The 27,812-nt window shown below is 40.0% G+C and overlaps 1 protein-coding gene and 1 long non-coding RNA gene across 2 annotated transcripts in view; one reads left to right on the top strand and one right to left on the bottom strand.

Annotated features, from left to right (window-relative positions):
* The window catches only part of LOC139746292 (uncharacterized), an 83,108-nt gene extending 66,856 nt beyond the window's left edge, over nucleotides 1-16,252 (top strand). The window contains exon 4 of the long non-coding RNA XR_011712131.1: nucleotides 15,361-16,252. This is a non-coding gene — a long non-coding RNA (uncharacterized lncRNA). The remainder of the gene's footprint in view (nucleotides 1-15,360) is intronic.
* Nucleotides 16,253-16,395: 143 nt separating this feature from the next.
* Nucleotides 16,396-27,812, bottom strand: part of LOC139746291 (neural-cadherin-like) — a 169,988-nt gene continuing 158,571 nt past the window's right edge. The window contains 3 exon segments of the mRNA XM_071657380.1: nucleotides 16,396-17,075; nucleotides 21,478-21,873; nucleotides 23,967-24,242. Of these exon segments, the coding sequence (XP_071513481.1) occupies nucleotides 16,879-17,075; nucleotides 21,478-21,873; nucleotides 23,967-24,242 (869 nt within the window). The 3' untranslated portion in view covers nucleotides 16,396-16,878.

A 27,812-nucleotide genomic window follows, 5' to 3' on the forward strand; every position in this document is an offset into this window, starting at 1 on the left:
ATATATATATATATTTTATATTTATTTATTATACTTTGTCGCTGTCTCCCGCGTTTGCGAGGTAACGCAAGGAAACAGACGAAAGAAATGGCCCCGCCCCCCCCCCCATACACATGTATATACATACGTCCACACACGCAAATATACATACCTACACAGCTTTCCATGGTTTACCCCAGACGCTTCACATGCCTTGCTTCAATCCACTGACAGCACGTCAACCCCGGTATACCACATCGCTCCAATTCACTCTATTCCTTACCCTCCTTTCACCCTCCTGCATGTTCAGGCCCCGATCACACAAAATCTTTTTCACTCCATCTTTCCACCTCCAATTTGGTCTCCCTCTTCTCCTTGTTCCCTCCACCTCCGACACATATATCCTCTTGGTCAATCTTTCCTCACTCATCCTCTCCATGTGCCCAAACCACTTCAAAACACCCTCTTCTGCTCTCTCAACCACGCTCTTTTTATTTCCACACATCTCTCTTACCCTTACGTTACTCACTCGATCAAACCACCTCACACCACACATTGTCCTCAAACATCTCATATCCAGCACATCCATCCTCCTGCGCACAACTCTATCCATAGCCCACGCCTCGCAACCATACAACATTGTTGGAACCACTATTCCTTCAAACATACCCATTTTTGCTTTCCGAGATAATGTTCTCGACTTCCACACATTCTTCAAGGCCCCCAGGATTTTTGCCCCCTCCCTCACCCTATGATCCACTTCCGCTTCCATGGTTCCATCCGCTGCCAGATCCACTCCCAGATATCTAAAACACTTCACTTCCTCCAGTTTTTCTCCATTCAAACTCACCTCCCAATTGACTTGACCCTCAACCCTACTGTACCTAATAACCTTGCTCTTATTCACATTTACTCTTAACTTTCTTCTTCCACACACTTTTCCAAACTCAGTCACCAGCTTCTGCAGTTTCTCACATGAATCAGCCACCAGCGCTGTATCATCAGCGAACAACAACTGACTCACTTCCCAAGCTCTCTCATCCCCAACAGACTTCATACTTGCCCCTCTTTCCAAAACTCTTGCATTTACCTCCCTAACAACCCCATCCATAAACATATATATATATATATATAGATATATATATATATATATGAATGTTGGGGTAAAGAGGGTGGTGAGAGTAAGTGAGCTTGGGAAGGAGACTTGTGTGAGGAAGTACCAGGAGAGACTGAGTACAGAATGGAAAAAGGTGAGAACAATGGAAGTAAGGGGAGTGGGGGAGGAATGGGATGTATTTAGGGAATCAGTGATGGATTGCGCAAAAGATGCTTGTGGCATGAGAAGAGTGGGAGATGGGTTGATTAGAAAGGGTAGTGAGTGGTGGGATGAAGAAGTAAGATTATTAGTGAAAGATAAGAGAGAGTCATTTGGACGATTTTTGTAGGGAAAAAATGCAATTGAGTGGGAGATGTATAAAAGAAAGAGACAGGAGGTCAAGAGAAAGGTACAAGAGGTGAAAAAGAGGGGAAATGAGAGTTGGGGTGAGAGAGTACCTTTAAATTTTAGGGAGGATAAAAAGATGTTCTGGAAGGAGGTAAATAAAGTGCGTAAGACAAGGGAGCAAATGGGAACTTCAGTGAAGGGCGCAAATGGGGAGGTGATAGCAAGTAGTGGTGATGTGAGAAGGAGATGGAGTGAGTATTTTGAAGGTTTGTTGAATGTGTTTGATGATAGAGTGGCAGATATAGGGTGTTTTGGTCGAGGTGGTGTGCAAAGTGAGAGGGTTAGGGAAAATGATTTGGTAAACAGAGAAGAGGTAGTAAAAGCTTTGTGCAAGATGAAATCTGGCAAGGCAGCAGGTTTGGATGGTATTGCAGTGGAATTTATTAAAAAAGGGGGTGACTGTATTGTTGACTGGTTGGTAAGGTTATTTAATGTATGTATGACTCATGGTGAGGTGCCTGAGGATTGGCGGAATGCATGCATAGTGCCATTGTACAAAGGCAAAGTGAGTGCTCAAATTACAGAGGTATAAGTTTGTTGAGTATTCCTGGTAAATTATATGGGAGGGTATTGATTGAGAGGGTGAAGGCATGTACAGAGCATCAGATTGGGGAAGAGCAGTGTGGTTTCAGAAGTGGTAGAGGATGTGTGGATCAGGTGTTTGCTTTGAAGAATGTATATGAGAAATACTTAGAAAAGCAAATGGATTTGTATGTAGCATTTATGGATCTGGAGAAGGCATATGATAGAGTTGATAGAGTTGCTCTGTGGAAGGTATTAAGAATATATGGTGTGTGAGGCAAGTTGTTAGAAGCAGTGAAAAGTTTTTATCGAGGATGTAAGGCATGTGTACGTGTAGGAAGAGAGGAAAGTGATTGGTTCTCAGTGAATGTAGGTTTGCGGCAGGGGTGTGTGATGTCTCCATGGTTGTTTAATTTGTTTATGGATGGGGTTGTTAGGGAGGTGAATGCAAGAGTTTTGGAAAGAGGGGCAAGTATGAAGTCTGTTGTGGATGAGAGAGCTTGGGAAGTGTCAGTTGTTGTTCGCTGATGATACAGCGCTGGTGGCTGATTCATGTGAGAAACTGCAGAAGCTTGTGACTGAGTTTGGTAAAGTGTGTGAAAGAAGAAAGTTAAGAGTAAATGTGAATAAGAGCAAGGTTATTAGGTACAGTAGGGTTGAGGGTCAAGTCAATTGGGAGGTAAGTTTGAATGGAGAAAAACTGGAGGAAGTAAAGTGTTTTAGATATCTGGGAGTGGATCTGGCAGCGGATGGAACCATGGAAGCGGAAGTGGATCATAGGGTGGGGGAGGGGGCGAAAATCCTGGGAGCCTTGAAGAATGTGTGGAAGTTGAGAACATTATCTCGGAAAGCAAAAATGGGTATGTTTGAAGGAATAGTGGTTCCAACAATGTTGTATGGTTGCGAGATGTGGGCTATGGATAGAGCTGTGCGCAGGAGGATGGATGTGCTGGAAATGAGATGTTTGAGGACAATGTGTGGTGTGAGGTTGTTTGATCGAGGATAAGAAGAATGCATGCATAGTGCAAAGGGGATAAGGGTGAATATTCCTGAGAAATTATATGGAAGGCTATTGACTGAGAAGGTGACACATATATCCTCGTTGTCAATCTTTCCTCACTCATTCTCTCCATGTGTCCATGTGTCCAAACCATTTCAACACACCCTCTTCTGCTCTCTTAACCACACACTTTTTATTTCCACACATCTCTTTTACCCTTTCATTACTTACTTGATCAAACCACCTCACACCACGTATTTACTCAAGCATCTCATTTCCAACCCATCCACCTTCCTCTGTATAACCCTATCTATAGCCCATGCCTCGCAACCACATAACATACCCAATTTTGCTCTCCGAGATAATGTTTTCTCCTTCCACATGTTCTTCATCGCTCCCAGCACCTTCGCCCCCTCCCCCACCCTGTGACTCACTTCCGCTTCTATTCACTGCTAAGTCCACTCCCAGATATCTAGAACACTTCACTTCCTCCAGTTTTTCTCCATGCAAATTTACAGCCCAATTAACTTGTCCCTCAACCCTACTGAACCTAATAATCTTGGTCTTATTCACATTTACTCTAACTTTCTCCTTTCACACACTTTTCTAAACTCAGTCACCAAATACTGCAATTTATTTCTCTCTCGAATCAGCCACTAGAGCTGTATCATCGGTAAACAACAACTGACTCACTTCCCAGTCCCTCTCATTCACAACAGACTGCATACTTGCCCCTGTCTCCAAAACTCTTGCATTTACCTTCCTAACCACCCCATCCATAAACAAATTAAACAACCATGGGGACATCACACACCCCAGCTGCAGACTGACATTCACTGCGATCCAGTTACTCTCCTCTCTTCCTACTCATACACATGCCTCATATCCTTGGTAAAAACTTTTTACTGCTTCTAGCATCTTACCTCCCACACCATATATTCTTAAGACTTTCCACAAAGAATCTCTATCATCCCTATCATATGCCTTCTCCAAATCTACAGATGCTACATACAAATCCATCTGATATTCTAAGTATTTCTCACACACATTCTTCAAAGCAAACACCTGATCCACACATCCTCTACCACTTCCGAGACCGCACTGCTCTTCCCCAATCAGATGCTCTGTATATGCCTTCACCTTCTCAGTCAATAGCCTTCCATATAATTTCCCAAGAATATTCACCCTTATCCCCTTTGCACTATGCATGCATTCTTCTTATCCTTGGGCACTTCACTGTAACCCATACATACATTGAATATCCTTACCAACCAATCAACAACATAGTCACCCCCTTTTTTGATAAATTCTACTGCAATACCATCCAAACCCACCGCATTGCTGGATTTCATCTTCTGCAAAGCTTTCACTACCTCTTCTCTCTTAACCAAACCATTTTCCCTGACCTTTTCACTCGCACAACACCCCAACCAAAAGGCCCTATACATACCACTCTGTCATCAACCACATTCAACAAACTTTCAAAATACTCCCTCCATCTCCTTCTCACTTCATCACTACCTGTTATAACTTCCCCACTTGCCCCCTTCACCGATGTTCCCATTTGTTCTCTTGTCTTAAGTATGTTATTTAACTTCCTCCAAAACATCCTTTTGTTTTCCCCAAAATTTAATGATACATTCTCATCCCAATTCTCATTTGCCCTCTTTTTCAACCCTTGGGCCTTTCTCTTGATCTCCTGCTTTCTTTTATACATCTTTCAGTAATTTGCTCTCCTTCCTTGCAAGTATCATCCAAACACCTCTCTTTTCTCTTTCACTAACAACTTTTCTTCATTCCACCACTCGCTACTCTTTCTAGTCTGCCTGTCGCCCACTTTTCTCATGCTACATACATCTTTTGCGCAAGCCATCACTGCTTCCCTAAATACATCCCATTCCTCACCCACTCTCCTCTCTTCATTTGCTCTCACCTTTTGCCATTCTACACTCAATCTCTCCTGGTACTTCCTCGCACAAGTCTCCTTTCCAAGCCCACTTACTCTTACCACTCTCTTCACCCCAACATATTCTCTTCTTTTTTTTGAGAACCTCTACAAGTGAAGCTTCACCTTCGCCTCCACAAGATAGTGATCAGACATTCCTCCAGACATTCCCTCTCTCAGCACATTAACATCTATGAGTCTCTCTTTTACATGCCTATCAATTAACATGCCCTTTGACCATCTTTCCTACTCATATACGTATATCTCTCTTTTTAAGACTGGTAATCCCAATCACCAGTCTTTTTCAGCACACAAATCCACAAGCTCTTCACTATTTCAATTTACAACACTGGACACCCCATGTACATTACTAAAACCCGGTCTTGTGCATCAAAGCTGCTGACATGCTCAGCTGCTCCCAAAACACTTGCTTTTCATGATATTTTTTCTCATGACCAGGTGTAATGCATCTCTCTCCATCTACTTTCCATTTTACCCACATCAATCTAGAATTTACTCTCTTACACTCTATCATATACTCCAACAATTCCTTCTTCAGTATTGCTACTCCTTGTCCTCTCACCAACCTCTGACTTTATTCCCAAGACTTTCCCTAGCCACTCTTCCCTTAACCCTTGAGCTTTGTTTCACTCAGAGCCAGAACATCCATATATAAAATTGCAGTCTGCTGGGGTGGAGGTGCCTGGGAGATGAGTCAGTTGTTGTCTGCTGATGCAACAGCACTGGTAGCAGATTCGAGTAAGAAACTACCAGAGTATAAAGGCAGGGAAGACAAAGTTGAATGATCAAATTAGAGAGGTATAAGTTTGGTGAAAGTACATGGTAAGTTGTATGGAAGAGTGGTGATTGAAAAGGTAGTGGCATGCGCAGAGCATGGGGTTGGCATGGTTAGTAAGACTGTGTGGAAAGAGAAATTTGAGAGTAAATGTAATAAAATCAAAATTATTAAGTTTGATAGTGAAAAGAGTTATGTTATTTAGAGTGTGAGGACTTGGAGGAAGTGGGGTGTTTAGATACCTAGGAGTGCATATGGCTACAAATGGAACCAAGGGAGCTGAAGTGAGCTAAAGGGTGAGAGAGGGCAAATACCTTGGATATATTGAGTTGTGTGTGGAACGATTGGTCTTTGTCATGGGTAAATACGGGTTATTTGATGGATGCAAGGTGTAGGCCATAGATAAAATTGTAAAGGAGAGGGTGAATATGTTGGAAGTATAATCTTGGAAGTATAAGCTGTGTAGGTATGTATATTTGCGTGTGTGGACGTGTGTATGTACATGTGTATGGGGGGGGGGGTTGGGCCATTTCTTTCGTCTGTTTCCTTGCGCTACCTCGCAAACGCGGGAGACAGCGACAAAGTATAAAAAAAAAAAAAAAAAAAAAAAAATAATCTGAGTCTCTCTTTTACATGCCTATCAATTAACATGCCCTTTGACCATCTTTCCTACTCATATACGTATATCTCTCTTTTTAAGACTGGTAATCCCAATCACCAGTCTTTTTCAGCACACAAATCCACAAGCTCTTCACTATTTCAATTTACAACACTGGACACCCCATGTACATTACTAAAACCCGGTCTTGTGCATCAAAGCTGCTGACATGCTCAGCTGCTCCCAAAACACTTGCTTTTCATGATATTTTTTCTCATGACCAGGTGTAATGCATCTCTCTCCATCTACTTTCCATTTTACCCACATCAATCTAGAATTTACTCTCTTACACTCTATCATATACTCCAACAATTCCTTCTTCAGTATTGCTACTCCTTGTCCTCTCACCAACCTCTGACTTTATTCCCAAGACTTTCCCTAGCCACTCTTCCCTTAACCCTTGAGCTTTGTTTCACTCAGAGCCAGAACATCCATATATAAAAATGCAGTCTGCTGGGGTGGAGGTGCCTGGGAGATGAGTCAGTTGTTGTCTGCTGATGCAACAGCACTGGTAGCAGATTCGAGTAAGAAACTACCAGAGTATAAAGGCAGGAAAGACAAAGTTGAATGATCAAATTAGAGAGGTATAAGTTTGGTGAAAGTACATGGTAAGTTGTATGGAAGAGTGGTGATTGAAAAGGTAGTGGCATGCGCAGAGCATGGGGTTGGCGTGGTTAGTAAGACTGTGTGGAAAGAGAAATTTGAGAGTAAATGTAATAAAATCAAAATTATTAAGTTTGATAGTGAAAAGAGTTATGTTATTTAGAGTGTGAGGACTTGGAGGAAGTGGGGTGTTTAGATACCTAGGAGTGCATATGGCTACAAATGGAACCAAGGGAGCTGAAGTGAGCTAAAGGGTGAGAGAGGGCAAATACCTTGGATATATTGAGTTGTGTGTGGAACGATTGGTCTTTGTCATGGGTAAATACAGGTTATTTGATGGATGCAAGGTGTAGGCCATAGATAAAATTGTAAAGGAGAGGGCGAATATGTTGGAAGTATAATCTTGGAAGTATAAGCTGTGTAGGTATGTATATTTGCGTGTGTGGACGTGTGTATGTACATGTGTATGGGGGGGGGGGGGGTTGGGCCATTTCTTTCGTCTGTTTCCTTGCGCTACCTCGCAAACGCGGGAGACAGCGACAAAGTATAAAAAAAAAAAAAAAAAAAAAAAATAATCTTTGAGGAGAATATGTGATGTAAATGGGTTAATTAGATAAGAAATGATAGGGTAAGAGAGAGATGTGGTAGTAAGAGGAGTATGAATGAGAGAGCTAAAGAGAGTGTGCTGAAATGGTATGGATGAGTAAGGGAAGGATGACTAGGAGGGTATATATGTCAGAAGTGTGAACAAGGAAAAGGGGGAAGCCAGGGAGGAAATGGAAGGATGGAGTGAAGGGTGCTTCGAAGGTTTGGGGCCCTGAATATGCAAGGGTTGCAAGGGATAGAGTATATTGGAGTGATTTGGCAAACATGAAATTACATGCTGTCAGTGTGCTGATTAGGGCATACGAAGGGGCTGCGGGAAAACACGGAAAAGTCCATGGGTCCTGACTGAGGATAGAGGGCCCTGGTTTAATTGCATCATTCATAACAGCTAGCAAGTGGATGTAAGCAAATGATGCCATTTCTTTGTTCTTGGTGCTCCCTTGCTATAAGGGGAAATGGCAAACATGCATGAAAAGAAACCAGTTTACACCCTCCCACCATCCATTCTAGGCATCACATATGACACACACATGACATTCACTTCCACACCAATAACATCAACACAGAAGCAGCATACAAACTATATAATCACTCAGAACACAAACTAGCACCAGGATGGGACAACAAAAAGAATCCCTCAACATCCTATATAAATAATACATCTACTAGAACATAAGCTAGCAGCAGGCTGGGACAACAAAAAGAATCCCTCAACATCCTATACAAACATTTCATCAACTATAACACAAGCTAGCATAAGGATGGGACAACAAAAAGAATCCCTCAACTTCCCATACAAACAATTCATACACTCCTTTTTATTCTATGCCTTGCCTGCCTGGTTTCCCACCTTCTCTATTTAACTCAAAAGCAAATGTAACAAAGCTGTGAACTACACAAAATAGTGCACTCAGAAAAATCAGGCTGCTTGGCAACCACAAACACTGAATGCCTTCACAGTAGAATGAAAATCCTCCTGAACAGTTCCATCTGATCATGCTTGGCACTTGTCTCAATGAAACAAAATCAGATCCATCATACCAGAGCCACTCTATAACTAACAACCAATCACTAAGTAGAAATAAAAAGCTCTCCCCAGCCACACACACGAGTAACCTTTATTCACAAATCTCCACACTCCCAAAATACATAACGGTAACAAAACGCTTACACACTGAAATAACCCAAAAAGTGCTAAACAATTGAACTTCCAACTCAGTCATACCAACCCACATGAAATACCCCTACATACCAGGGGAAATTTTGAGTGTAGAATGGCAGAATGTAAGAGCAAATGAAGCAAGGAATGAGGAATGAGAGAGATTTAGGGAAGCAGTGCAGGCATTTGCAAGTGAATTGTATGGTATGCAGAAGGTGGGTGTTTGGTAGGTGAGATAGGGTAATGAATGGTGGGAAGGTGAAGTAAAGTTGCAAGGGTACTCACAGGGAAAGATTTGGAGATATGCAAGAGAAAGTGATAAGAGATGAAGAGAAAGGTGAAGGGGCTGAAAAAGGGTAAATAAAAGTTGGAGTGAGCAGGTATTGGCAATCTTCGGGGAGAATGATATTTTTTAGAATGTGGTTCGTACTGTGAGGAAAAGCAAGAGAACAGTGAGAACACTGGAGAAGGGGGAAAATGAGGAAGTCATAACAAAAATTCATTAGGTAAAGAGTTAAGGATTGTTGAATGTGTTTTATGATAGGGTGGCAGATTTAGGTGTTTGGGCTAAGAGGATGTGAGAGTCATGGCAAATGGTTTGGTGAAAACAGAGGAGGTGGTGAAAGCCTTCCATAAGATGAAGTGTGGTAAGGAGGGGATAGGTATTGCAGTTAAATTTCTGAAGAAAGTAGGTGACTGTGTTGTTGATTGATTAGTTGCGATTTTTAGCATATGGTGAGGTACCTGAGGATTGACAGAATGCATGTATAGTGCCAGTGTATAAGGGCAATGGGAACAAAGTTGAGTGTTCAAATTAGAGAGATATAAGCTTGTTGAGAGTACCTGGCAAGTTGTATAGAAGAGTGGTGATTGAGAGGGCAAGTAGCATGCACAGAGCATTAGACTGGGAGGAAGAATGTGGTTTCAGGAGTGGTAAAGGATGTGTGGACCAGGTGTTTGAAGAATGTATGTGAGAAACACTTAGAAAAACAGAGGGATTTTGTATAATTCTTTATGCATATAGTAAAAAAAGGCAAACACCTCACATACTTTTTGAGTTCAGAAAAATACTTTCTTTTTCTTAGTCTTTCAGAAGTCTCCCAAAGCAGTGTAGTGTTTGATTCAAACTGTTTTATCTAGACAGTTTGCAAATCCTTTTAACATACTTCCACACTTCCTCATTTATGGAGCTCTTCAAATACAGAGCTATTTACTATTACACATGAATATGAGTATTTCATCACAGGAAAAACCTGTAGTTAATGCTCTCAAAGTATGTACGTAAATTTCTAAATCATGGCCTTCCATATCCCATCATCCATAATCATTCCTTTGTGTTATAGTTTTCTGTCCTTTGACTCTCCTCTTTGAACTGACAGTACAGCACAGCGATGTCCAAGATGGATGCACCTTTGATATTTTCTTAGGCATTTATCTCTTGGAGTTTCCTACCAGTAATGATTGTATTTGGCCCCTGCAAGAACTGTGACTAACATTTCTAAAGGTCTAACATTTTTAAAATAAGAAAATGCACAAGTAAATGTGGATGTTATGAAAGTACTTTTCTGTTTGCAAAAACTATTAAATTTTGATATAACACAAGGGAGAAAAAAGAATATTTATCATTCTTTTAACCATTCATACAGTTGGTTAGGAACTTTATAGGCACTTAAGGTTGTGCAGTATCACATTAGCAAGTTTATCACAGGGAACTCATATCCCTACCCTTTACTAGCCTGTGCATTTAGGGTTATAGACCTGAACACTGTGGTGTACAATTTATTCCTATTAAATTGCATGCTAGGGTACATTTAACTCCATTCTCATAAACTTATTTACATGGACTACTTTAATATATCATCACTGAAATGTTAAAAACCAATTTGTACAGTTCCAGTTATCACTCAGTTAAGATGAAAAGCTACCATGGTAGCAAGTCTTCCTAAGGGAATCAGGAAATCTGTGGATCAAGATCTCAGTTTTACAAAATTTATTCACAAATGTGCATGCATATATGCACTTGAGTGCCCAATGTAAATGTGAGCATAGTTAAGAATAATCAGTAAAAATTATTATTTTCCTTAGGTAAAATACATTCATTAGACCTCATAGGAAATTTTTACACAAAGACAGCAAATTGAAATAACATTTTTCTTACCTTTTTGCCCTTCACTCTTCTGTTGTTAGGAATAGAGTATGAATAGAGAAACCTGGAAGAGAAAATTAGATAGATGACTAGAAGAAGCTTAGATCAGCTCAAAAGTTTCAACTGTACTTTTTGTGTGTCGGTATAGAATATCAGTAAAAACAAGTGATACAGGTTCTCCCCTTTTCCTCGCTTCTCTATTCTCGCCCTTCCCTCTTCATTTTCCTTTCTCCTCGCTTCCTCCATTCGTCTGTCTTTTCACTTCCTCCTAAAGCCTCCTTTCCCCCATTTCCCCTTTTTCCATCACCCACTATCCCTTACTTCTTATCTTCCCCTCCATCTTCTCTGTTTCATTTCCATTCCTTTTACCTTCTTTTTCCTTCTTCATTTCCTCCCTTTTATTCTTCCTTTTCCATTCATTTCTTCCTTTTTGTCCATTTCTCCCAGGAGTGCATCCAGGATCTAGTGGGGGGATACTTAACTTGCCAAGTTAATGATGAAAAATTCAAAACGAGTGATAAGAACATATTTATGTATTAGAGAACTTAGTGCTTTTTGATGTATTTGTGTGTCAAATTTGATCAGTGATATTAGTCAAAGTTTCATAAAACTGATTGCAGCTTTTGTGAAAAGTAAGTTTACACTCAGTCCTTGCTTTATGCTGGATCACTATGTGCAATTTCATAATTATGCGAGGATCGTACTTCTACCAGTCCCCTTTTTATGTTGTCAAAATTCACTTCTGTGTAGGTGTGTGCAGTAGAAAGTGTACCAACGCTTCAGTAAGGGTTCGCAAATGAAGTTTGCATAAGGTCTTGGGCGAAGTACACCACGTTCCCGTTGGCAGATCAGTCTGGCAGTTACCACTGTGCTGCTTGCATGATTTGGGTATGCCTGTTAATAGGTTTTCCTCTAACACTCTATGTTTATATTAGATAATATGGTATCCAAACATCCAGTAACATCTACCACAGGATCAGCTGTTAAACTGAAGAGAACCTTTCTGACCTTAAAATCAAAACTAGAAATCTTTAACATGATAGGGACCGTCAGTGTGGTAAAACTTCAGTTTGAGTTGGCAGTTAAGTAAGTGTGGGGTTTTGGATGGAGAACATCTCATTTCTGCGATTGGGTCAGCCTTATATTTATCACCATTGTGTGTAGATCTTTGCTACTTGTGCAATTTGGGTGTACCTGCTATGATTTTCCTGTTTGTGTTTCTTTATATGGCATCCAAATATACAGCAGCATCTTCTACCTCAGAACCAGCAATTAAATTGAAAGAATTGCTTAGATTGTAGAAATGGAGCTATAAATCTCTCAACAAGTTGATGCTGGTGAGGGAGTGTCAGTGCTTGGATGTGCTTACAACCTGAATGGAACTCCAATGTGCAACGTATGGAAGAATGCAGAAAAAATTTATAAAGTGCTGTTGTCCACTCTGCTCCACTGTCTGCCAAGGTAACCACAAGGGTTAGAAATCCTCTTACCAAGAAATTGCTCTCATTATACATAGTGTTAGATGAAGAAGAAAAGCAGCCCCACGACATTCAGCTCAGGTCTAAAGCTCTGAAGATTTATGAGTGTTTATATAAAGAAAACTACGTAGCTTAGCTAGAGCCATTTCAAGGAAGTAAAGGATAGCTAGATAGATTTATTTGACACCAAAAGCTACATGACATGAAGGTAATGGGAGAATCTGTCTATGGTGATCATGAAGCTGCTGCACACATCCCATTTTTCTTTGTACGTTTATTGGTTTGCTACGTGCGATTTCTCTCAGTGCAAGATTTTTGTAAAACATAATCCACACATAAAGTGAGGGATGGATGCATTATGAAACCAGTGACCATTTTGGAATAAAAAGGAAATTGATAATTGATAACAATGGTATAATTAAAGGACTTTTGTTTGATTAAACATATTAACATGCTTTTGTTGATAATTTTGTTTATATAGATATATATTAATGGGGAGGTAATAACAATTAGTGATGAAGTGAGAAGGAGATGGAGTGAATATTTTGAAAGTTTGTTGAATGTGTTTGATGATAGAGTGGCAGTTATAGGGTGTTTTAGTCGGGGTGGTGTGTGAAGTGAGAGGGTCAGGGAGAATAGTTTGGTGAACAGAGAAGAGGTAGTGAAAGCTTTTCGGAAGATGAAAGCTAGCAAGGAGGCGAAAGTTTGGATGGTATTGAAGTGGAATTTATAAAAAAAGGGGGTGACTGTGATGGTGATTGGTTGGAAAGGATATTCAATGTATGTATGGATCATGATGAAGTGCCTGAGAACTGGCAGAATGCATGCATAGTGCCATTGTGCAAAGACAAAGGTGAGTGTTCAAATTCCTGGGAAGATATATGGGAGGGTATTGATTGAGAGGGCAAAGTCAGGTACAGAGCATCAGATTGGGGAAGAGCAGTGTGGTTTCCGAAGTGGTAGAGGATGTGTGGATCAGGTGTTTGCTTTGAAGAATGTATGTGAGAAATACTTACAAAAACAGATGTTTTTGTATGTAGCATTTATGAATCTGGAGAAGGCATATGATAGGGTGGATAGAGATGCTTTGTGGAAGGTTTTAAGAGCATATAATGTGGGAGGTAAGTTGCTGGAAGCAGTGAAAAGTTTTTACCAACGATGTAAGGCATGTTTACGAGTAGGAAGAGAGGAAAGTGATTGGTTCCCAGTGAGTGACAGTTTGCAGCGTGGGTGCGTGATGTCTCTATAGTTGTTTAATTTGTTTATGGATGGGGTGGTTAGGGAGGTGAATGCGAGTTTTGGAGAGAGGGGCAAGTATGCAGTCTGTTGTTGATGAGAGGGCTTGGGAAGTGAGTCCATTGTTGTTCGCCATTGATACAGTGCTGGTGGCTGATTCGGGTGAGAAACTGCAGAAGTTGGTGACTGAGTTTGGTAAAGTGTGTCAAAGAAGAAAGTTGAGAGTAAATGTGAATAAGAGCAAGGTTATTGGGTTTAGTAGGGTTGAGGGACGAGTTAATTGGGAGGTAAGTTTGAATGGAAAAAAACTGGAGGAAGTGAAGTGTTTTAGTTATCTGAGAGTGGACTTAGCAGTGGATGGAACCATGGAGACAGAAGTGAGACACAGGGTGGGGGAGGGAGCGAAGGTTTTGGGAGCATCAAAAGATGTGTGGAAGGCAAGAACGTTATCTCGGAGAGCAAAAATGGGTATGTTTGAAGGAATAGTGGCTCCAACAATGTTATATGGTTGTGGGGCATGGGCTCTAGATAGGGTTGTGTGGAGGATGGTGGATGTGTTGGAAATGAAATGTATGAGGACAACATGTGGAGAGTTGGTTTGTTCGTATAAGTAATAAAAGGGTAAGACAGATGTGTAGTAATAAATAGAGTGTGGTTGAGAGACATGGAGAGAATGAATGAAGGTAGATTGACAAAAGAGGATATATTTGTCAGAGGTGGAGGAAAGGAGAAGCAGGAGACCAAATTGGAGGTGGAAGGATGGAGTGTAAAGATTTTGAGCGATTAGGGTCTGAACATATAGGAGGGTGAAAGGCTTGCAAGGAATAGTGAACTGGAACGATGTAGTATACCAGGGTCGACGTGCTGTCAATGGATTGAACCAGGGCATGTGAAGCATCTGGGGTAAACCATGGAAAGGTCTGTGGGCCTGGATGTGGAAAGGGAGCTGTGGTTTCAGTGCATTGCACATAACAGCTAGAGACTGAGTGTGAACGAATGTGGCCTTTTTCGTCTGTTCATGGTGTTACCTCACTGGAGGGGGGATGCTATTTCTTGTGTGGTGGGGTGGTGACAGGAGTGGATGAAGGCAACAAGTATGGATGTGTATATTCATGTCTGTGTATTGTATATGTATGTATACATTAATATGTATATGTATGTATATGTGCATGTGTGGGCATTTATGTATATACATGTGTATGTGGGCGGGTTGGGCCATTTCCTCATCTGTTCCTTGCACTTCCTTGCTAATGCGGGAGATGGCAGTTAAGTATTATGAAAATATAAATATATATATATTTTATTGTTTTAGAAAGATGGTGACACAGACAATGTTGTTCTATTGTTCACTGGTGTAATTCACAGAAAAATTTAAGAAGACACACAATTCAAAGGGTTAGAGGAATAAGAAAAATTTATAAATCACCATTTTATTAAGTATATTGTACAGTACAGTACTGTATACCATATAACTCAAGTAGGGGGTGATATGCCCTTGCTTCCTCCCTTTATCCCTTCCCCCTCTTTCTCCTCCTTTTTGCTCTTCCCTTTTTATGCCTATTCCCCTCCTCCTTACCCCATTTTCCCATTTCTCTTCTTTATTTTTCTCTTGTCTGTTTCTTCCCTTCCTCACTTTTTTTTCTCCTTTCTGTTCCTTTTTCCTTTCTTCCTCTCCTCTTTTCCATTTATGTTTTCATGTATCACTCACTCATTAGATCTGTTTTTCAGGTTTAAAGCACACGTCCTCCAGAGAACTCTGTCCATAATCCTGAATATTGCAAGTTTTCAACGTACCAGAAATTCTTCTTGACCCGTGAAAATTCTGAGTCTCACAACAAAAATTGAAACAGGAGTGAGTATATCATACAGGCAGTTTCAGATGTGGCATAGCGTAATTATCATAGTCAGACCATGACCAGTAGAACTCCCTACCCTTACTGTACAAATAGGTAATTACAACATGTAATGTGTTTTATGTTTTCCTGAACTCTATAATTTTTTTCATAAATCTAATTTATTGTACAGACAAATCCAAGATGTTTATATATTTATATGACATCAATAACAGATTTATTGATTATGGAGAGCTTATTATTTGCCTACCATAACCAGATTAAGGATTATTCCAACATTCTGCTACTATGAGAATCATTATGTTGGCAAGGACACTACATCTGCCTCCACATGATGGATGTTAACAGGTTAATGACCAATGCAACATCTAAAGCTTTACCATTGATTTTACCTTATGTCACCACTATGCCACATCCAGGGTATTTGAGTTTACCTTATGTCACCACTATGCCACATCCAGGGTATTACTCCCTACTCCCAAAATGTATCCAATGCTTTATGCAGAAGAATTTTACTTCTACCTACCATCTACTATTACCACAGCTTCCACACCCAGTGTATCTTACTGCTTAAGCATGATATAACAGCTACATCCACAGTTGTCTTCGATTACACCATCACCATTCCTGTATCCAGAGCACTGACTTCACTTACTTGAAGATGCAATTATCACATCCAAATTATTGCATTATTGATTCCATATTGACTTTTTCAATTTCTGTGCTCCTTTGATGTCATCAAAGCTGTCACATTGAAAATGAGAAACGTTTTTCTTAGGTAAAACTCTGATTGTGTGAGTCAAAGTAATGCTATGAATAATGAGTGCTTTCATTAATCTGTAGAGGTTCTTTGTGATCTGTAAAGTCAATTTTACAATACAGTTTACTACTGGGTAAATTATAAGCTAACAATTTTATATAATTTATTAATGTTATATAAACGTATAAACACCTCTCTAAATCGGAGAATTATTGGCAAAATTTTTGTTCAGGTTCCTTGCCTAAATTTTATAAAGCATCAAAGAGTAGTTAAAAAAATCTTTTCACAGAAATACCAATAAACAACTGTGCAGATTTTCTACAAAAGACAGATAGGCCAAAGATGGCCAGACATCTTCAGTGATAGACTAAAACAAAAACATACACATTTGGTCATATTCATTCATCCTGTGGTGTTGCTTCAAAATTTTTATTCTTTAACTGGTGTAGTATAACAAAGCACAGTCTTGAGTAAACTGGCTCCTGCTGGATCTTTCTAATTTCATAACCACTCAAATAATTTGTACACATTCACCATACCCAACCATCTCAACCAGTGGCTGTTTTTATCAATTTGCCACAGTGTAATCTGGATTTTACCTTCTTGGGGACTGTGCATTTACAATTTTTTTTCTCATGTGATATTTTCCCCAGTTTGTTTAGTTTTAGGACTTTTAGATCCAGCTGCAGACTTCTCATTGTTGGAAACATTACCTGAACCATGTACTGTGTTTGCTGCATCGGGCAGGTTCTTGAGGAGGTCGAATACTTCACCATATTCAGGTATTAGAGGCTTGACGCTGTCATCCTCCAGCGACTCTGTCCGCAGACCTGAAAACACACAAAAAAACTTTACCGAGAAAAATATATCCAGGCTGGCAGGTGAGGTTAGAGGCTGGGTGGGAGGTAAATAGGCAGGCAAGATCAGAGGCTAGATGAGAAGCAGGAAGCCAGGCAAGGTTGTTAGAGTTCAAGTGGGATCCTGGTATTCCTGGGGGTAGAACTGACAACTCACTTCCCAGGAGATATATCGCTAGTCCCAGGAAATTTCTAGCAAGATCTTTGTAATCTAAATGTATCAGTTTTGATATTTTTCATATGGATGTTATTATATATTAATGCTACTTGAATATACACTTCATTGTATATTTCATTTCATTATTATATTTTGTTATAATAGCATATTTAGTAATTGGAAAGGTAGTATATGTTAGACAGCTACCTACCAGGGAGGTATTTTACCAGTGCTACCCACCTGGGTATCAGGAAGGTTAGTGGATGTCAAGCTGCACTACTCTGACCAAGGTAACTGTCTTTTCTTTCTGCCTCACCCTCACGTGGACTGCCAGCATTCTGTTCTCAAACATATAATCTCTCCTTGTCATACATAGCGCTTGACAATGCTTAACTCACACAACTCATTCTTCATAACTAAGATTTTCCTGTGGTGAGTGCTGTGTGCTAGCTATGCCTTTTGGCAACAGATAGAATTAGTAGGTAGGAACATCAAACCGGAGCATTAGGTATTAGTGGGTAGGAACATGTAGGTACAAGCATTAGGTATTAGTGGGTAGGAACATGTAGGTACAAGCATTAGGTGGAAGTAGCAAGTTGGAACATGAGGTAGTAGTAGTTAGTAAGAACAATAGGATGGGGCTTCTGGAAACATTATGTTAGAGTTGCGTTCTGCCAGTAAGGTACTAAGGGTGAGGCACTAAAAGGGTTAAGATGCAATGCTGAAGTTCACCAGTTATGGAGCCCCTTTTGCCCTGGCCACCCTCTTGAGAGGGTTTCTGAAGGGAACGGGCATTAGAGATAGAGATAAATAGGAAAGATCAAACGTAACAGTCTGGGAGGTGCTCCTCTGCAACAGGTCTTTTTATAACAATACTGCAAACATAGTTGTGACCATAGTATTGATCATTTGTGTTTTTTGACAGTACCTTATTTTGTAAAATTGTGACCTCAAATTTTGTTTCATTTGAAATACAAACCCTTAATTTGATTTTATTACAAATATAATAATAACCCTATTCAAATGTATTATTTAATAAACATATTGCATTCCTGTTTTTAATTTTCCAAAAAAAGGAATAGAGAATGGTGCTAAGTGAGGATACTCCCTCTAAGGCTACCTTGCTTATGCGGGAAATGGCGAATATGAAAAAAAAAAATTACATTCCATAATTATTTTGTGTCATACTAGCAAATTTAGTTACCGGAAAGGTCAAAGGAAACATTATATTATTAGTGTTTCCATCAAGAAAATTTGTTTTACATTAGTTCTGCAAATTTCAAATGCACCCATGGTTCATACAGTTTGTACCAATTCATCCACATTAAATAAGGTTTTTTACGGTTTACTTTCTGAAGTATTCTTTAATGAAACCCACTGCACCGGAATGGGAACAACCAGGATACTGATGAACCCTAGAGGACATAGGCTGGGTGGGAGGTAGAGAAGAAAGTGAAATCAAAAGTTTGGTGTAAAGGGGAGACTGGGATGTAGACAGGCAAAGAGGAAGGTTGAGAGAGAGAAGTAAAAAGTAAGAATTGTAAGAACAGTATTGGCTTGTACACAGGCAGGCAAGGAATCCATACTAAGAGAAATTCAAGCAAGGATGTTGGCTGGAAGGCAAACATGTGATGATGGAGGCTGAGAGGTAGACAGCTGTGGATATAAACTGGGATGCAGACAGGTGAGGATGCAGCTATGGAGGTACAAGTGAGGATGTGGGCTGAGACTGGGACAGGAGGCAAGTGGGGGTGGGGATAAAGCCAGGCAGGACTTAGGGAAGATTAAGTACAGGGAGGAATATAAAGAAGAATTAAGTGCAAGCATAAGACACTTCAGGATGAAATAAGGGGGATGGGTCTGAGAGGAAGATGGATTACATTTCAAAGAAGAGCATATAACCAGTAACTATAAAGGAAGCATTAGAATACTGGTTCATAATAGAGGGAAGTAGACAGAATTGGATTTTACTCGAGGGAGGAGTAAACTTGGTAAACTTGTGAAAAGAGGAAGACAGGATATAGCTAAACAACAGGAGGACATGGAACATCCTCCATGCTAAAGGAAGAGCATATGCAAGATATTATACCAGAGGGAAGAATAGCACAAGTAACAATGGTTGTATGAGGATCACAATGGGAGTCAAGGGAGGGTAAATTTGGGAAAATTGGAGGAAGTAGTGAGGAAATGGTATTTGAGAGAAGAAAGACATGAGGGATAAGATTATTCCTACCGAGGGTAGGATAAAAAGTAATGGTGAGACAATTAATATGACAACATTGGAAGAAGGGATGGTAAGATGGTAACAATTAAGATAGGGAGAATTAGATGTTAGTAATGCAGGGAAAGAGGACAAGACTAGTAATAATGGCTTTAAGAATGAAAATAATGGTGACTGTGGAGTCAGTAAGTACAATACTGATGAATAAAGGATGGAGGAACAGTGGAGGGAGATAGGGAAAAAAAGACTGGTGACACTTAAAAGAGAGAAGAAAGGATTGGTGAGAAAGCACAGTCTCAGAGAAAAGAATTTATGCATAGGAAATTCTCTTAAACTTCTATGAGAGAGTGACCTCTGTAGGTAGATAGTAGATGTAGGCATCCACTGACTAGAGAGGTATATTACCTGTACTTCCTGCCTGGGTATCAGGAGGGTCAATTACAGCTATAAAGTGAGCCAGCAATTCAGTGGATGTTAAACTGCTTTCCTTTGACCCAAATAGCTGTCTTCACTTTCTACCTCATCCACACATGGACAGCTGGAATTCTGTTCACAAACATACAAATTTTCCTTGTCACAGATGTCATTTGACAGCACTTAACTCGCACAAATCATTCTTCCTAACTCATATATTTTTTTGTTGTGAGTACTATGTGCTAGCCCCACCTTTTGGCAAAATGGTAAGAGCAGCAGACAGTAATAGTATGTGGGAACATGAGATAGGGGCACTAGGTAGAAACATTTGGTTGAAGTAGTTGGTAGGAAAATCAGCTGGGAGCATTAGGCAGACACATTGGGTAATAGTAGTTAGTGGGAGCATTAGGTAGACACAATGTAATAGCAGTCGATGGGAACATTATTTAGATACATTATGTAATAGTAGTTGGAGGGAACATTAGGTAGGAGCCTCTGAAAACACTTCACTAAAGTTACCCTCTGCCAGTGGCCTGTTAAAGGGGAGGCACTAAAGGCTAAGCAGCAGCACTAAAGTTCAACAGTTACAGACTCTTTTGCCTTGGCCACCTCCTCAAAGGACTTCCAAAAGGGAATGGGCATCAGAGATATAAACAGATAAATTGTGACCTCTGCTTTAGACCAGAGATACCATTTGCTGTTGTATCACAAAGGAGGTTGGTAAAGAAGTGTGATCTTCAGGCGAAAATAAGGAGAATCTTTTGATAACACAAAATTACCTTAGTGGATGGGAATAAGGGATACATTTCAGATGAGACTTCTCAAAGTGGGTTGGGGTCACCAGTGGCATGAACATGGCTTTGTAATGGGATGCTAAGTTTTTTGAACTATGTAAATAACTTAAAGGAAGGACTAGGCTCATACTTGAATACATTTGCAGATATTGTTAAAGTAACAAAGAAAGTAAAGAATCAACTTACAAGTCGGCCTATACACACTCCAAAGATGGTCTGATACATGGTTGATGTAATTCAACTTGAATAAGTATTGAATATTGAGAATAAGAAACAGTGAAGGAAGGCTCAAGTATGAGTACACATCTAACAGAAAATACTGTGTAAGAAATTGCTGAGGGGAGAAGCTGTTTGGGCCACATTCAGATTCTTGTTTCATGGGTCCAATAGGAACATGTTTCAAAATAGCTTCACAAATGCTGTAATGAACTCTGAATGATACAGTGGGTCTTTGCCTCCAATAATGCTTTGCTCTTTTCATGTGAGAAATAGTATCATGAATTCAACATTCCCAGACTTAATACAACCACCGTTTAATGTTTCTTATATTGCTAAACACTCGGGTTCTTGTATCGCACACCCTCTGTTCCTCCACATGATCAACAGTAGATAAATCCTGGAGGTATTCATCATTCCCTAAAAATTATTTTGTTTCATCTTCCCATCCAGAAGTATTTTATTATTTATCTAAATACCTTGCTGCACACATTTCAAACACATCATTTCTACCTTACAACTCCAGTTCCAATTCTGCCAATTAGCCATACCAGCTTGTGTCAAGTCACTGACCTAAGACTGTGGAGGTGAGAGACCCAGATGGTGAGCCATCTCCCTCGTAAGCATAGGCTCTAAGGTCATCCCGAGCAGGTAGATGTTGTGCTAAACCCATGCCAGCACCAGCAATAACCTGTCGTGCTGCAGCTGCTGTAGTAGGACATCCTACAGTAGTACATGTCACAGAACACACTGGTGGGATGTTCATTCTATGTTCCAACACCACATCCTGCACACTAGTATCACCTGCTGCTTCAGTACATCTTAATGGGATAACTTTGTCATGGTGTGTAGCTCCTTTACCATCAGGGGATTTCCTGGTGCTCCCTGGCACTTGTAGGCTGATTTCCTTGATCAGTGGCTCACCCGTGAGGGTCGCTGGCCCTAAAAATGTGCCCAGGTGTTTTGTGCCTGAAAGAGTAATTGCATGTTAATTCATTAGGAGTTTGAATGCGATATAGCCATATGAGCAAGCCCTTTGCATAAACTGGGGAGTTAAGCTAACACCACAAACAATGATCACAAAAAAACATTTTTTTGTTGTTGATCTAATTCCAATATTACCAGAAGAATGGCAGTTTATTAGCTAAATGCTTTATGTTGCTGTTTAAGTGACAAAATATTTTGCTTGGTACGCTTCATGATTTCTTTTTAATTCCTGTCACTGGCAATGCTATAAACAGAAATTATTTTCATAAATTTCAAAGTTAAGAATACCTGTGCACCATACTCTGTAAATTTAAAAAAATTCATGATGAATTTATCTATACAAAGAAATTATGTTTTTTCATACATGTTTGCTACTTCCTGCATAAACAAGATAGCACCAGGAACAGACAAAGAAGTGGCTCCATTTACTCACATCCATAGTTTCTCCTTGCTCCTGCATATGCTCTAGTTCAGTCCATTGAGAGCACATCATCCAATGTATACATCACTCCAATTCTCTTTATCCCAAGCGTGCCTTTCACCCTTCTGCATGTTCAGACTCAGAGCACTTAAAATATTTTCAGCTCCATCTTTCCATCTCTAATTTGGTACCTCTCTTCTCCTTGTCCCCTGCAATTCTGACACAATATTAATTTTGTCAACCTCTACTCACTTATTCTTTCCATATTTCCAAACCATTTCAGCATAACCTCTTTGGCTCTTTCAGCCATACTCATCTTATTACTATGCCTCTCTTTTACTCTAGCATTACTAGATCAAGCCTTCTCACACCACTTGTTCTTAAACACTTAATTTCCAATACATATATCCACCCTCTTTCGTACATTCACATTTATAACACATGCCTTGCATCCATACATTACTAGGACTACTATACCTTCAAATATACCCAAATTTTGCCCTCCCAGATACACACCTTTCTTTCCATACATTCCTTAGAGATCCCAGAACCTTTGCCCCCTTACCACAAGACTCACCCTCACTTCCAAATTCCTCCAAGTTATCTCCAATCAAATTCACACCCAAACTAACCTATCTCTCTGCACTGCTAAACCAAATGACCCTTCTTATATTCACATTCATGTTCAATTCCCTTCTTTCACACTTTCCCGAACCAAACACCAATGTCAGCAGTTTCTCACTCGAATCTACCATGAGTGCCATGTCATCAGCAAACAACAAATGACTCACTCCCCAGGCCCCCCTTACCTCAGACAGACTGCATGTCTGCCAATCTCTTCAAGACCCTTGCAGTTACCTCCCTCACCACCCTACCCATGAAACAAATTAAACATCCGTGGTGACACACATACCCCTACCACAGACCTATCTTCACCAGGAGCCACTCACCCTCCACTCTACATAAATGCACACATGCCTTACTCTCTTGATTAAAACTCCTCACTATTTCTAATAGCTTTCCTTCCACACCATATACTCTTAACACCTTCCACAAAACATCTCTTATCAATGCTATCATATTCTTTCTCTAAATTCATAAATGCACATACAAATACTTTTGTTTCTCTAATAAAGTGTTTCTCACACAAATTCTTCAATGCAAAGATCTGATCCACACATCCTCAACCACGACTGAAACCACACTTCATCCTCACTTTGAAGCTCAGTAATTCAGTGAATGCCACCACCCTCTCAATCACCACTCTCCCATACAACTTTAGGGAACATTGAACAAACTTATACCTCTGTAATCTGAACACTCATCACTGTTCCCCTTGCCTTTATAATATGGCACTATTCGTTCATTCTGCCAATCCTCTGGCACCTCATCGTGATACACGCATACACTGAAAAAAATTAACCAATCAGCAACAAGTCAACCCCTTTCTTAAGTTCAACTATTATACCATTCACTCCAGCTTTCACCACCTCTTCTCACTTCATGAAATCACTTTCTGTGACTCTCTTTTCACATGATGTGTGACTCCTATTATAGGCATAATCTTAAAAGATTTCATCAACTGCACCTTCAGCAATCAATGGAATCTTTGTGCTGGGTTCAGTGATTATGTGCGACTTTAGTAAGAAATTACCTTCCTTAGCTGTTGAGGTGTGAGCACTGTCTTTGACCTTTTGTACTTCCACTAATGTGCCAAGTCCACCCGTCACATCCTTCAGGCTCTCAGGATGTAAAGCTGTCATGGGGGTTCCCATGGAACCTGCAACACTCTCCAGGCCCTCTGAACGTAAGGCTGCTACAGGGGAGCCAAAGGCACCTGTCACCCCCTCAACACCTCCTGACCGAAGTGAAACACCTCGTGTTGAACGGGATCGCTGGATTCGTATGTTGAGCAGGACGCCAATCACTACTGTGGGCCAGGATGGGGTGAAGTGAGCTCTGGCTTTTCTACAACAGATTAAACAATAGCAAGAAGGTGGAGAGCATAACACAGATGAAAGAGCAACATAGAATAAATAAGTGTGGGAAAAAGCAAATGACTGGAGAAGAAAAATCACCTACAGGGAGGGACAGAATGTCTTTATTTTTGCTACAAACAAGGAACAAATTTACAGAGCAGTCCTTCCCACCCTGTTGGCAGTGATGCAAAAGAGGATGCAGAGTGAACAAAAGGAGCACAATGACTAAATTCTATAACTTACATTTGAATTAGTGAATTACAATTAGCATATTCAGGATATTATCATTATTAACTCTGATGGCAAATTTTGTATTTTGTCTTTTGAATATGGGAGGTCCTCACAGAATGATGGGGTTATGTTCCTTGCAATCTGTCATTCTGGTGGGATGTTGTTGTATGAGTAATTGAAACCTATGTTACAGGAGGGTTCATTCCATGCCAAAGATTTTGCCGATTTAATTCTTATGAACAACATCCGACATACCTTACCATCAACATGCCACACTGTATCATGATGTAAATTACACTGATTCAGCAACTGCATATGCCACAATATCATGATGTAAATTGCACTCTGATTCAGCAACTGTTTGCATTTCACTAATAAATCTGATGATACTTGATTTTTATTAAGAATTTTGGTGATCAAGGGGTGGAATGGGTGGTGATCAGTTTGTCTAACCCTCTAAGGTAAGTCTATCCATTTCAGTATGTGATATTTAGCCATTATGTTATCAATTCTAACATTATCAAGTAAGGTAGATATCATTTATATGGAACATGAAGACTATAATACCTTGGTGTTCTTTATAGAGTGAATGTCAGTATCTGGAATACAATAATCAAATGCTGTACAAGGCACTATAATTGATGAACCATTTAAACAACTTGAATATCTCATTATCAACTGAAAATAGCATTCAAAGAAATGCAAATCTTCAGATGTGTCACTACTACAAAGACTTAAGAGTTATTCTGCAAATATGTACCCTAATTCTTGAATATCACTATTGTGACATAAACACGCTGTAAACTGTTGTTCTGTGGGGGTTACCTGTATCAGTAAGAGGAGTTAGGATATGACAAGATTAATGATGTCTACTGATTGTGTCTTTGCAGCCATATATATAATGACGTCGCATGAAGGGCCCACCTAGTATTGAATTCCAAGCATCTGTCCCTTTTTATGTAACTGCTTTGAAATTACATGCAAACTGAAACAAATTACAGTCAAATGCACCTTTGAAGGCATAATATTAACTACTTCATCAATTTCAACATAATCTCACAGCCCAGGACCTGAAGATTTTCAAAGAAACCACAAATTTCATCATGGATAATTCTGTTATACCTGTGTTATGCTTCTATCACAGACATACAACAATCATTTCATCATGGATAATTCTGTTATACCTATGTTATGCTTCTATCACAGACATACAACAATCAAAATGAAGGAACATTAATCATATTAATGAATCAATCAATTGGTTTGTCTTCATTGGAACCAAAAATGAGAATAGGAAACAAGTCCATTTGTAGGATGGATGCTCAGTTGTTTAAACAGACTACCCATTTTAGATCTGACTAATCAGAGTGCTAAAACAATAAAACCTCTCTCAGCTGTAGTGCCCAATTGGTGTACATAATTTGTAATTTTTTTTTTTTTTGTCAAGTCAATGGTATTGGTGTGACTTAGGGAACCACATTTGAATCCTAGCATCATTATATCATTTTAAGTTGTAACCTAATCATATGTTTGGAGGTACAGGGGGAACAACTATGTTAAAGGGATTTATTCCTCATAAGATGATAATACAGCGCTGGTGGCTGGTTCATGTGAGAAACTGCAGAAGCTGGTGACTGAGTTTGGTAAAGTGTGTGGAAGAAGAAAGTTAAGAGTAAATGTGAATAAGAGCAAGGTTATTAGGTACAGTAGGGTTGAGGGTCAAGTCAATTGGGAGGTGAGTTTGAATGGAGAAAAACTGGAGGAAGTGAAGTGTTTTAGATATCTGGGAGTGGATCTGGCAGCGGATGGAACCATGGAAGCGGAAGTGGATCATAGGGTGGGGGAGGGGGCGAAAATTCTGGGGGCCTTGAAGAATGTGTGGAAGTCGAGAACATTATCTCGGAAAGCAAAAATGGGTATGTTTGAAGGAATAGTGGTTCCAACAATGTTGTATGGTTGCGAGGCGTGGGCTATGGATAGAGTTGTGCGCAGGAGGATGGATGTGCTGGAAATGAGATGTTTGAGGACAATGTGTGGTGTGAGGTGGTTTGATCGAGTGAGTAACGTAAGGGTAAGAGAGATGTGTGGAAATAAAAAGAGCGTGGTTGAGAGAGCAGAAGAGGGTGTTTTGAAGTGGTTTGGGCACATGGAGAGGATGAGTGAGGAAAGATTGACCAAGAGGATATATGTGTCGGAGGTGGAGGGAACAAGGAGAAGAGGGAGACCAAATTGGAGGTGGAAAGATGGAGTGAAAAAGATTTTGTGTGATCGGGGCCTGAACATGCAGGAGGGTGAAAGGAGGGCAAGGAATAGAGTGAATTGGAGCGATGTGGTATACCGGGGTTGACGTGCTGTCAGTGGATTGAATCAAGGCATGTGAAGCGTCTGGGGTAAGCTATGGAAAGCTGTGTAGGTATGTATATTTGCGTGTGTGGACGTATGTATATACATGTGTATGGGGGGGGTTGGGCCATTTCTTTCGTCTGTTTCCTTGCGCTACCTCGCAAACGCGGGAGACAGCGACAAAGTATAATAAAAAAAAAAAAGATATGATAGTGCAGATGCTGGCTAACATATTAAAGCTCATGAATACTATATATTGTGAGCAGCTTTACTAATCCACTTGAGTAATGTCTTCCTCTAGATAAGAAATTCTGGGAAGCTTTTGTGAATGGGCTGAAAAGCGTTTGTCCAAGCATCTGAATACATGTAAAAATTCTGACAAGCTCTTTCCTCATACATAAAACCTTGGTATTCCTTGGAAATGCAACAATTGTTTTTTTTTATTGTACTTAGTTGCTGTCTCCCACGCAAGCAGGGTAGTGTAAGGAAACAGATGAAAGAATGGCCCAACATACACATGTATATATATAAATGCCCACACATGCACATATACATACCCATAAATTTCAATGCTTATTTATTTATTTATTTATTTTACTTTGTCGTTGTCTCTCGCGTTAGCGAGGTAGCACAAGGAAACAGATGAAAGAAATGGCCCAACCCACCCACATACACATGTATATACATACACGTCCACACACGCAAATATACATACCTATACATCTCAATGTTTACATATATATACACACACACAGACATATACATATATACACATGTGCATAATTCATAGTCTGCCTTTATTCATTCCCATCATCACCCCACCACACATGAAATAAAAAACTCCTCCCCCCCACATGTGCACAAGGTAGCACTAGGAAAAGACAACAAAGGCCACATTCTTTCACACTCAGTCTCTAGCTGTCATGTATAATGCACCAAAACTACAG

Source organism: Panulirus ornatus, chromosome 64, assembly GCF_036320965.1.
Source record: "Panulirus ornatus isolate Po-2019 chromosome 64, ASM3632096v1, whole genome shotgun sequence".
In the NCBI taxonomy this organism is placed as follows: Eukaryota; Metazoa; Arthropoda; class Malacostraca; order Decapoda; family Palinuridae; genus Panulirus; species Panulirus ornatus.